At 40.6% G+C, this 13179-nt stretch overlaps 1 protein-coding gene across 2 annotated transcripts in view; it reads left to right on the top strand.

Annotated features, from left to right (window-relative positions):
• The window catches only part of LMBR1 (limb development membrane protein 1), a 68858-nt gene that overhangs the window by 9277 nt on the left and 46402 nt on the right, over positions 1-13179 (top strand). For both annotated transcript variants that reach the window (XM_083705027.1, XM_083705028.1), the window contains exons 2-3: positions 8532-8604; positions 12946-12985. In XM_083705027.1, coding sequence (XP_083561153.1) covers positions 8532-8604; positions 12946-12985 — 113 coding nt within the window. The remainder of the gene's footprint in view (positions 1-8531; positions 8605-12945; positions 12986-13179) is intronic.

The raw sequence follows: 13179 nt of genomic DNA, 5'->3' as shown, positions 1-13179 counted from the left end.
GGCTCAGAGCGGCTTACAAGCAATAAAAAAACAACAAGATGAATGATTACAAACTTAAAAACAAAAATGAAACACAACAATTAAAATAATGGAACATTAAAATATTAAAATGTAGCCTCATCGCAGGAGGAGAAGGAAAAGAAGGGGAAAAAAGAGAGAGAGAGAGAGGGGGGGGGAGGGAGGGAATCAAACTGGCTCCAAGCCAAAGGCCAGGCGGAACAACTCTGTCTTACAGGCCCTGCGGAAAGAAATCAGATCCTGCAGGGCCCTGGTCTCATGAGGCAGAGCGTTCCACCAGGCCGGAGCCAGAGTTGAAAAGGCCCTGGCTCTGGTCGAAGCCAATCTAACTTCCTTAGGGCCCGGGACCACTAGGGTGTTGTTATTTATGGACCTTGAGGCTCTCCGTGGGGCATACCAGGAGAGGCGGTCCCGGAGGTACGAGGGTCCTAGGCCGTGAAGGGCTTTAAAGGTCAAAAGCAGCACCTTAAATCTGAGCCTGTACTCCACCGGGAGCCAGTGCAGCTTGAAAAGCACTGGGTGAATATGCTCCCATGGCAGAGACCCCATGAGGAGCCTCGCTGCAGCATTCTGTACCCGCTGGAGTTTCTGGGACAGCTTCAAGGGCAGCCCCGTGTAGAGCGAATTACAGTAGTCAAGCCTGGAGATGACCGTCGCATGGATCACTGTGGCCAAGTCAGGGCGGGAAAGGTAAGGGACCAACTGCTTGATGCGGCGAAGGTGGAAAAATGTCGCCTTGGCTGTTGCTGTAACCTGCGCCTCCATGGAAAGGGAGGCGTCAAGGATTACACCCAAACTCTTAACGGAAGGCAATGGCACTAATTGGGCCCCCGCAAGAGAAGGGAGTTGGTCCCTCATCCCCATGCCATCCCGACCTAGCTATAGGACCTCTGTCTTCGAAGGATTTAGTTTCAATCGGCTCCCACGAAACCATCCAGCCACAGCTTCCAAGCATCTGGTCAATGTGTTTGGGGCCGAGTCGGTGTGGCCATCCATCAGCAGATAGAGCTGAGTATCATCAGCATATTGGTGACAGCCCAGCCCAAAGCTCCGGATAATCTGGGCAAGGGGGCGCATAAAGATGTTAAAAAGCATCGGGGAGAGAATTGCGCCGAATTTAAATCCGAATGCTTTAAATCAGGGGCGAGGAACCTCCAGCCTTCAGGTCAGTGTTGGCCCATCAGGCTTCCCCATTTGGCCCCTGAGTCCATTTTGGGCAAGTCACATTCACCTGCCCTGTACCTGACCTGACATCATACTGATAAAAATTGGGCTTGATCAAAGCCTGCTTTGAACAGCTGCCAAAGTGCTTGACAGCTAGCTGGTTGTTGGGAGCCTTTGAAGCATTAAGCAGGAACCCAGCAGTAAGCAGGATTGCTCTCCCGTCACATTAGCCTATGAGAAGAGGGAGTGATCTGCTTGGTTTTTGATTGTTGGTTGTTGATTTTTGCTTTTCTCCAGTTGTGTTAGGGAGTAATATTCTGCTGTAAACAGAATTATACATTTTTAGTGACTCCACATCCTTCTGTTTGTGCTTATATTTTATTCATAAAAACTTAATGCTAGTTTCTTATTTATTCTAAGGGGATGAAAGTACTGGTTCTAATTTAATGCTTTTGTAGAGTATTATAAATCTGTCATATCAAAAGTATGAAAAATCAATACATTGGGATAAATTTTTATGAGTTATAACTCTTAGCTTCCATGAATATGCAGGTGTGTGGATGTAGTTCTATACTAAAGAATATCATGAATAATTTGATATATTGAGTTTTATTTATATAGTTTATTGTAAAAGTGCCACCTTGGAATTTTATTTATTTTATTTAACAAGATTTATATACTGCTTGATTATAAATAGAATCTCTAAGTGGTTTACAAACAATAAAACACATTAAGTTCTCAAAAGTTTCAAACATGTATTTCAAACAATTCAAAATATAAATAAGATCAACTTAAGCTAAAAACATATTAACATGTGCCAACAACTTCTTTATTTTCAAATTTTCTTCTACATGCCTATGTCTAGAACAGTCAATGTAGAAGAAGAACCTACACCTTTTTTACCTTCTAGCATGGGCAAGGAACCTTTTGACCCGACTGACCAGATCTTTCTCCATCCTCATTCCTGACTGGACAGGTGGGTTGTCCCTTCTGCGGTGCTTCCCAAGTGTCTGACAGCTAACTGGTTGTCAGGTGTCTGGGAACACCAGTGCAAGGGGCTTTGCAAGGGGAACTCTGTTGTACATATGATTCAGACACACCATTAGGTGCCCCACACTTGACATCACATAAGATGTCAGGTGTGGGGCAGATGGGGAAACAGGCCTTGTGGATCAAATTAGGAACTATGGTACCCCAAATTTGGCCCATTGGCAAGAGGTTCCTTACCCTTATTAAAGGTGTGTTATAAAAAGCAGCAGAAGAGAACTTGATATTGTGGTGGCTTTATCATACTGCCCTCCTGTTTTAATTGGGAACTTCATTTTTAAAACCAATAATAATAAGCTAAGGCTTGAGAGTATGGAAAGTACAGTCCTTCCAACGTTCTTTTCTGAAGCAGTGAGATTGATATGGTCTAGCCTCTTGTTCCTTCCTCTACAATGGCAAGAATTTCAGAGATCAGTTTGATGGACCTGGGTTTTCTGAGGACATTGCTATGGGTGGATGATCTAGCAGGGTTAACAAACTTGACTTCTTTATGTTGTTATGCCAAGTAGACTTTGGCTTCCAGGCATTGAAAATTGAGGTAAAGAATGCTTCCACACTCAGAAGCTACATTTCATAGAATCATAGTTGGAAGGGATCTCAGGGGTTATCGAGTCCAACCTCATGCAGTGCAAGAATCTCAGCTAGATTCATCCAACCTTAAAAACCTGCAAGGAAGGAGAGTCCACTGCGTCTCATGGGAGCCAGTTCCACTTTTGAACAGCTCTTACTGTCAGAAAGTTCTTTCTGATGTTTAGTTGGAATCTTGTTTCTTGTAACTTGAATACATTGGTTTGGGTCCTAGCCTTCAGAGCAGGAGAAAACAAGAATGCTCTATCTTCCATGTGACAGCCCTTTAGGTGTTTGAAGATGGCTATCATATCTCCTCTCAGTCTCTTCTTTTCCAAGCTAAACATATCCAACTCCTTCAACCATTCCTCATAAGGCTTGGTTTCCAGACCCTTGACCAACTTTATTGCCCTCCTCTGCACACATTTCAGCTTGTCAATATCCTTCTCAGTAATCCTTATGACAACCCTATATGATAGGCCATCATTGTTGTTTTACTACATATGGGTTGGACTGAGAAATTTTTGAATGATACCATCATTCTTAAGGTCTTCCAGGCTCACCAGATGGATAGCTATTGTCATATGGAATAAATTGTTGATGCTCTGTTCACCTCTTTAATTGTAATCAAAGCAGTTCATGAGCAAAGGCAACTGACAATATTATACGATATATATACTGTATACGATATCTTTATTGTCATTGTCCCATGCAGAACAATTAAAATTGAAAAACTACATAAAACTACTACAAAACTACATAAAACTACTACAAAACTCCATAAAACATTAAAAAAACCCTAAAAACTCTGAAACCCCATTTTAAAATACACTATACTATAGAGACCCCTTATGCTGCGTTTAGAACCGGAATTGCATTCTCATAGAAACTGTTTCTCAGGTGGCTAGTCGTGGCCTTTATAACCCTATACCTTCTTCCAGAAGGCAGAAGCTGAAAGAGATCATTTCCGGGGTGCGTACTATCCTGCGCTATCTCTGCCGCTTTCTTATGGCACCTGACAGCATAGATTTGATCTAAGGTGGGAAGAGTGCACCCAATTATTCTCTCTGCAGTCTTTACAACCCTGGATAGCATTGTTTTTTCCCTGGCCCCCACTCCCATATTCATTCTTTTTTAAAGCATTTCTGAGGCACCAAGGAATGCAAATAAAAATGAAATTTTGATTTGATATTCTTTGCAGAAGTCTGTGAGTGGCATATCTTTATTTATGATGCTTGAGATGAATCTGCATGTAGCTATTAGTACTTTGTTTAGTTGTCAAATGACCCTGAAGAACACAAGCATTTCCTTATGGGAACACTCTTGCATTAGAATCAGTCTGTTGCCACCTGCTGTATAGAAGAAAGATTGCTAATTGTAATTATATTCACTGCTTTCAATTTGGGAAACTGTTCTAAATTGTTCTAAACCTTTTAATGTGGTTTACAGTTGTAATGCTTTGCAGACTCAACAGTAGTACCACTGAGAAAATAGTTTAAGGAAGGCATTGCTGTTGATTCCATGCATTTGTGTCATATCATGAGTCCTAAGATAACCTACAAGATACAGTAACCAGATTCTCTATCACTAAGCTTGGAAAATATTGGGAATTATTAAATATTGGGAATAATTAAAAATTATTGTGAGGGATCCATGGTTATATTTGCAATTATGGCTGTGCTTTTTCAAGCACATGTGGAAGTGGTTTCACCTGTTTCAGCTTCTGTCCCCTTCATCCTGGTTTCTACCCCATGCAGTCATCTATCTTCATACACATTCAGCATTTTTGGATAAACTTCCATTATCCCTGACCACTGACCATGCTGGCAAGGAGCGATGGGAATTGTAGTTCAACAACACCTAGGGACCCAAGGTTGAAAAAAGCTGCACTATGGCCTTTCCAGGTTTACATGCAGTTCTGTATCAGCAATTTGAAGATGGTGCACAAATGGTTATATTTCCTGCTGCTTTTATTCAAGAGTTAATATACTTCAGGGCATTAATGTGGACTGCCCCTCACTTTTTGGGTATTTATTTGCTTGCTATGAGTTAGTATGGCTTCTTGTCAGACCTGCATCGTTTGACCTTTTTTTTTTTTTTGTATGTAGCATTTTGCTATTGTAGAACCATCTCTTGAGTTGGGGTTGGGGGAATCTAAGGAATGATTTAGGGCTGTATAATCTCCCCCTGCCCCAGATTTTAGGCCTTTTTTAAAAAAACCCAACCTTTTAAGTACAGCATCTGATCCCTAAGAAGTTCTAGAGCTTAAATTCAGTTACTTTTGCAAGCTCTAGCCATGAGAAATGTTGGTCCTTGGACACAATATGCTTGGAATGTGATAATAATATTGCCAACCTTTCTGTATTACAGAATATATGGTATGTAAACTTCTAGGAACTGAGTGGTTAAATCACTAGAATGAAACATTGTATGTAAAAAGACATGGCAGCTGCTAGTGTATTCTACTGACAGTTAATTTCACTTGTATCATTTTGTAGTTTGGTTGTTGGAGTCTCAACCACTAGCCAAACAACAGAAAGATACTGTGCAAGTGAAATTAACTATCTGTAGGATATGCTGGCAGCTGCCTTCTCTTATGTATACTGTAATGTTTCATTCTAGACTATTTATCTAACCACTCTAGTTCCTAGTGCCTTCATCTTCCCCTGCTGTAACAAAACATGTCCCTTCTGTATCGGTTTCTACAGCCACAGCAGATGCTGTAACCCTCCAATGGTTTGACTTCATCCCCAAAGGCGCACTCTTCCATTGTCTCTCAAGACACATGGGTGCCAACTATGTTGGTTAGTTGTAGAACACTGGATGAGGTTTAGCATGAGGAAGAGGTGAGGAAAGGATATACTTTTGATTATCCTCTATAGCATCACCTGACAAATTGTTTATAGACCCATTTCCTACTCTATCCTAAAAATACACTTTGAAGATCACTGTGATGAAATTATGGGCAGCTGCAGTTGGAAGTCAGAAATTGATTGCATCTGCAAATCCCTGCATGCCGTTAGGTGTTCTCTGCAAAAATGTGAACTACCTTTATTCTGGCTTTAAATCACACTGATTTAATTTGGAATAATAGATCTCTCGCTGTGGGTTGGAAGTACTGTTTCAGAATTAAATATGACCCTGCTTCCAGTCAAATTGAACTTGGCAAAGCAAGCCATTTTTAATCCATAAGTGTTTTTGCATGAGAACGTAAGTGTTAGCCAATTAATTGTAGATAATGTATTTTAAAATAGTCTCTGCATAAACAACCCTCTAGTTTTTTCATTATCTCCTTCCTGAAACCCTGAGAATGAAGGATAATAGAAGTACTCTGCAGGGTTTTAATGACAAGTACTGGGTAAAATGAGCTGAACCAGGAATGGGGTACTATATGCTGACAAGCGCTGTCCTGGAGAGTGCTGATCCGTCCAGTCATTTGATATAACTGGTTATTGGCATTTAGAGATAGCTAATTCGAGTGAAAGCACAGTGAATAAAGCCAGAGTCCAAAGAAATTGCAAATTAATATACTGTTCAGGTACAATCCGGCTCAGATTAAGTCCTGACATATGCATGGGGGGAAGGGAATATTCTACTTCCATCCAAATATACAGTCAATCTTCTTTGGCGATCACTCATAGCTGAGTAAGATTGTCTTCCATGAATATGGTCTTAACAGTGTGTCCGTAGGCAACTGTGGAGACCAGTTCTGGATCCAGGTAGGAGTTGATCACGGTGAGGATTTGCCAAACGTGCCTTCCTCTTAGCTCATTTCTCCTTTTCGTCCTGAGTTCGTTCTTCTTCAAAGTACATGATGCCTTTCAGTCAGTATTTAATGTGAAACCTGACTTTAAAGTTAAAGAATATTTTTATGAAGTTATTTTTGTTGTTTTATTAATCTCTATTCTGCTTTTCTACTCAGACATTGTACTTTGTACTTTTAGTATTATTATTAATTACTCTTCTGATATACGTAATGCCAAACCTTGGTTTGGTGTTATTCCTAAACCAGCATACTGACTACTAAACATGATTAATAGTAAAATTTGTGTATGTGAGGAGTGCAATCCTTTGGCCATTTGCTATCCATGGGCAACATTACATTGCACAGACTCTCATTATTAGAGGAAATACTAAATTTCATGTTGCATTTTTCATCACATTTTGTATCACAATGTTTCAATAATGGTAAGAGTCAAGTGGGACCTGCAACAGAATGTTGCAGTGCAGAATATTCCTATTCAACCACTGCAGCCATTCTTTCTTTCTAGACACTTGATTCCAGGAGCAGCCATCTCATACCCTTCAGGTTCTGTGAGCTACAACTCCCATCATTCCTCATTGTTGACCCTGCTGTCTGAGGCTGGGATCATGATTGTAAGATTTTTTTAAATGAAAAAGTTCAAGGTCTGACAGGATTATAAAAGAAGAAATCAGGTTAGAAAGATACATTGCCACTTATTTCCACTGATCACTCTGTTCAGCTGCCAGTCACTGTAAGAAGGAAGACATACAGTAGTAGTTGTTTCCCATGTAGCACAGATTGCAAACTTTATACTTTGTCCTTTGACATGAGATGTTTTGCACAGCCCCACATTCTGGAGTCTTTGCTCGCTGGTAGGTAAGTGTACATAGGATTGCAAGCCTTAGTCAATTATCGGTTGAATTGGGGATTGGCATCCCATAAATTATGTATTTGAATAGTTGGGTTTTTTAGTGTCAGATTGTGGGGCTACTACAGGAAGTGTAATGGTTTAAAACCTTCAATTAACTTTCCATTCATTTTGTTCCTACAGTGGTGCCCCGCAAGATGAATGCCTCGCAAGACGAAAAACTCGCTAGACGAAAGAGTTTTCCGTTTTTGAGGTGCTTCGCAAGACGAATTTCCCTATGGGCTTGCTTCGCAAGACGAAAACGTCTTGCGAGTTCTTGCGAGTTTTTCCCTTCCCCCCCTTTTTCTAAGCCACTAAGCCGCTAATAGCTGCTAAGCTGCTAATAGCCGTGCTTCGCAAGACGAAAAAACCGCAAGACGAAGAGACTCGCGGAACGAATTAATTTCGTCTTGCGAGGCACCACTCTATTTTATTTCTAACATATCTGGCTTTGTTTTCCTGTATTATATTCTGGGTACAGTAGTTGTCTACATGTCAGTGGTTGAAAGAAATACAAATGATTAGTATAAAGTTCAATGCCATTTTAATGCATAGTTTATTTTCTCACAAGCGTGATCCAGTAAAAAAATACCTAGACTTGTGCAATGAATCAGCAGACTTTGTGTGTTGCAGGAGTGCTGGAGTGCCATCATTGTATCCTACTGGTGTTCTGGGTCAGTTGCCAGATTATATCTTCAAATGTGTTGTGCAAGCAAAACAGAACCTTGCTGGCATGCTCACTGGACAATAAGACTGGCAGTCATCTTGCGTATTAATATACATTGTTCCTGAAAAATGATGGATTAATTCCTTTGCAATCTGGACTTTTTAATATATCTTGACTAGTTAAGAAGATATAGTGGTGAATTTTCTTATGTGTGGCCCTTTCAGCAGTAAAATTAGTACTTTGGAAAAGCTACAAAAATAGCCAAAATAACATAAGCATTGCATATTAGTAATTATACTGTTGGTATAATGTTTTCTTTCTATTTATTATAGGTTGTGTCATTTAGTATTTTTGAAAACTAAATTGCTGCTTGTTATATGATGTGAATCTCTTCACTCTGTAACTTTCTTTTTCAGATCTGTTTTCTTCTGTTTGCTATTCTCTATATTGTTTCCTACTTCATTATCAGAAGATACAAGAGGAAAGGAGGTAACTAACTGTTTTTATAGTCATATGTAGACTGCAATCATAATGGGAAATAGATGAGATGCTCTTGATGATATTGGGGCACAGCGCCAAAAAGGTGTTTTGGGTGATGAGGGGAAAGTTTGTGTTTGACCAGAGAGCCGTACTATTTTACATTATCTCTTCGTTGTATTTGCCCAACCTTTATTTCTTGCAGTGTGAGTTTCCCAACTTGTTAGGACTTTAGCTCTTAACTTGTGCCTGTTTTCTTCATTTATAATTTTGCAAGTTGGTTAATAGAAGGTGAAGTTTATTTATTTAAATAATTTATATATTGCTTCTGATAAAAAAATCTCCAAGTGGTTTACCATGTAAAATTCCAATACTAAACTGTTAATACATATAAGTACTAAACTATACATACAATCTAAAAAAGAATCAACAATATAAGTAAGTAATGTAACAGCGCCATATGTAAAATGGGACAATAACCTAGTGGGGCAAAACGTGCCCAGGCAGATGTGTGTTAACAGTCTTGGAAAGCACCTTACTGCAATTGCCAGAAAGAAAGCTCATTGCCTGTGCCATGCTGCCACCTAGCTACCAAATGTCTACAGACTGCATGGTGGCAATCTTCTTCTTCTTCTTCTTTGGCGATCACTTGTAGCCGAGTAAGATTGTCTTCCATAAACACGGTTTTAACAATGAGTCCACGTGCAATCTTATTAACAGTTGCATGACAGGGATCCTAGTGGTACAAATAGCAGTATGCTTGCAGTCTAAATAAATATGGGTTCAGGATTGCTAATTTAGTTTATCATTACTATGTCAGTAAATGATATACTATTTAAGGGTTTGAGATTAAAGTTTAACTGGACGGCTTATATTAACTTGTATTTTTAATGTAAGATCCACGTATTGATGGTCAGTGTATCCAATATGTTATGGTTTACTATTCCTGTTACTATTTTTGGTTTACTATTTTTCCTGTTTTTCTTCTTCTTTACTTTATTCCCCATCTTTTCATGATATTTCCCTCAAATTCCTTGTTAAATTTGCAAATTGAAAAATTAATATAACATAAATAAACTTAACATCCAAATTTATTTGTACTCAGACAAATTAATTGACGGCCTGGCTATCCAAGGCTACTGGCCATGATGGCTATGTTCTGCTTCCACTGTCAGAGGCATTATTCCACCAACTACCAGTTGCTTGGAATTGCAGGTGGGCAGAAGGCTGTTGCGCTCATGTCCAGCCTGCAGACTTCCCACAGGCACCTGTTTGGTCAAAAACCAAAACTAAGTTATACTTGGGTAAGGGTAAGCTTCTGGTGGCTTGCACCATCAAGCCATCTTGACATTTTTCTTCACTTTCATCTTTAACATTGTGTACAGTGGTACCTCAGGTTACATACGCTTCAGGTTACATACGCTTCAGGTTACACACTCCGCTAACCCTGAAATAGTGCCTCAGGTTAAGAACTTTGCTTCAGGATGAGAACAGAAATCGTGCTCTGGTGGCACAGCGGCAGCAGGAGGCCCCATTAGCTAAAGTTGTGCTTCAGGTTAAGAACAGTTTCATTTTAAGAATGGACCTCCGGAATGAATTAAGTACTTAACCCGAGGTACCACTGTATATTTATAAATGTAGCTTTATGAAAATGAATTCCTTTAAATTTTGACATTTCTCTTTTTTAATTAAACATTTATGAAATACAGTACTCTTATAAAATACAAATATGAAGCATGATAAAAAATATGAAATTTGATTTAAAAAACCCTTGCATAATATTTTGATTACATTTTCATTTCTTTTCTGACAATATTTTAATAGAGCTTTCTAAAGTTTGAAAATTCCAAAACTATATTTTTCCTTTTTTCTCTTTAAACATGAAATTTTGCACTGATTTGTCAAATCATATACAGTGGTGCCCCGCAAGACGAATGCCTCGAAAGACGAAAAACCCGCAAGACGAAAGGGTTTTTCGGTTTTTGCGTCGCTTCGCTAGACGATTTTCCCTATGGGCTTGCTTCGCAAGAAGAAAGCCCATAGGGAAATCTCCGGGGACCTCTTTTAAATGCTGGCGGTGGGGAGCAAAGCCTTCCCCCCCCTCCGGCCTTCAGAAGAGGTCCAGGAAGGCCGGCGGGGGCCGAAAGGCTTTGCTCCCCACCGCCAGCATTTTAAAAGCGGTCCGGGATAGCAGGGAAGCGCTTCCCGCTATCCTGGACGGCTTTTGAAGGCAGACGGGGGGAGCAAAAACTTTCGCCCCCCGCCGGCCTTCAGAAGAGGCCCTGGACCTCTTCTGAAGGCCGGCGGGGGGCGAAAGTCTTTGCTCCCCCCTGCCTGCCTTTCCGGGAGAGCGGAGAAACGCGCTGCGATTCTCCGCTCTCCCCGACGGCTTTTGAAGGCAGGCGGGGGGGGGGGGGAGCAAAGACTTTTCGTCTTGCGAGTTTTTCGTCTTGCGAAGCACGGTTTCCCATAGGAATGCATTGAAAATCAATCAATGCGTTCCTATGGAAACCGCCTTCAGACCAGGTCCGGGGACAGTCTGTCCCCCGACCTCTTCTGAAGGCCGGCGGGGGGCGAAAGTCTTTGCTCCCCCCTGCCTGCCTTCCCGGGGGCTTTAAAATCGCCCCGGGACAGTCCTCCGCTGTCCCGGGGCGATTTTAAAATGCGGGCGGGCGGCAGTGCTGACACCCGCCAGCATTTTAAGATCGCCCGGGACAGCGGAGAAGTCTCCGCTGTCCCGGGAAGGCAGGCGGGGTGGAAGCAAAGACTTTCGCCCCCCGCCGGCCTTCAGAAGAGGTCGGGGGACAGACTGTCCCCGGACCTGGTCTGAAGGCGGTTTCCATAGGAACGCATTGATTGATTTTCAATGCATTCCTATGGGAAACCGTGCTTCGCAAGATGAAAAACTCGCAAGACGAAAAGACTTGCGGAACGAATTAATTTCGTCTTGCGAGGCACCACTGTATATAACATTTCTTAATACAAATCCTAATAACTAATATGGTTTCATATTGTCTTGCACCTTACAGTTGGAACTTTTCAAATTAAACCTCTTTTCAATCGGTTTCTCATTTCCTATCTACCCTGAGTTGTTTTATTTTGGGGTTGAGGGGTTGTTTCTTTTCTGCCAGTTAGGTCTGGAGGGCAGGACAAATGCTCCTCCTGCAAGATAGGCAACAGTCTTGAAGACCCTACCTATCAAGGCCACAGGGGGGAGTCATCCTATTTGGAGAATGTCTGCTAGTCCAATCTGTAAATATAAATTCATGGTAGAACACAGGAAGCACAATTTCCATTTTCCATTTTCTTTAACATTGTTAAAGTAGAGCCAAAGTGCTAAGAAATAAAGAAATGTGATAACAAATTAAGAATTGTACATACAGTCATACCTCGAAAGTTGAACAGAATCCGTTCCGGAAGTCAGTTTGCCTTCCAAAGTCCGGCTCCTGCAGCCAATCGGAAGCCCTGTTGGACATTCTGCTTCCAAAAGAACGTTTGAAAACCAGAACACTCACTTCTGGTTTTCGATCTTTCGGGAGCTGGAATGTTCGACTCCCAAAGCGTTTGGGAGCCGAGGTATGACTGTATTCTAATTTCCCCCCAAATTATGTGTACTCCCATCTACAAATAAACTTTTTACCTATGGTTTCAGAGTGCTTTGAGATTTCACTTTTCTTTATTATTGGAATTTATTAATGGAATTTTATTGTTGATGTTATGCTTTGCAGTGCCATGATTTTTTTTTTCTTAATATTGGTGGTATATAAGTGTTTGCAAATAAAATAAGCATAAGATGGCCTTAGGACATTCTACCAAAGCAAGCAAGGGAGGAAACTTAAGTCACTTGTGCTTCCTCTGTTGACATTTCTGGGTCTCATTTGAGGGTGAAGGGAGAGATGTTTGTTTTGTTTATGCACTGGATAACATGGACTGTGCATTTTGCCACCGAGATGTGTCTCTTGCCTATGTAAAAGTTAAAAACAGCCATAGAGGAAGCATGAGTGACTTCCTCATTTGCTGCCTCATTGACTGTCCAAAGGCAGTCAGTCAAGAACAATAGGTTTTGTAAACTGTGATGCAGACTCAAATGCTGAATTTGAGATTAGTGGTGGAAAAAAGCTTGTATATAGGAGCATTGTACTATGACAGCACAAAGATTGGGCTATCTTGCTGTGTAGGCATCTGTCTTTAAGGCAAAGACTAGGGCAGTCTAAACAAGGGTTCACTGATTTGTAATCTGTGCATTTTGATCACTTTAACTTTTTTATATATAAAAATGTTGGAAAAGAAGTAAAAAGCAGGCAACAATTGTCTCGGAAATAAAATGTAATACAAATATGCATTATTTTTCAGATGAGCAAGAGGATGAAGATGCTATTGTCAATAGAATTTCGTATGTATATGTTTGTATGTATATGTATATCTTATTTAGGCTTTCATTACCTTTCTGGTGCTATGCAAATATAGGTCTGGCTTGTACATAATGCTAAACCCACAGACAATTGAATGAATCATGGTTTGTTTTTCCAAAGTTTTATTTGTTTTCCAGCTGCTCTTGCCCCATGCTGCTGTAGTTTTTCTAGAGTT

Source organism: Podarcis gaigeae, assembly GCF_964106915.1.
Source record: "Podarcis gaigeae genome assembly, chromosome: 12".
NCBI classification, from domain to species: Eukaryota; Metazoa; Chordata; class Lepidosauria; order Squamata; family Lacertidae; genus Podarcis; species Podarcis gaigeae.
Note: the sequence above shows the minus strand (reverse complement) of the source record. Positions and strands in the feature narration are given on the sequence as shown.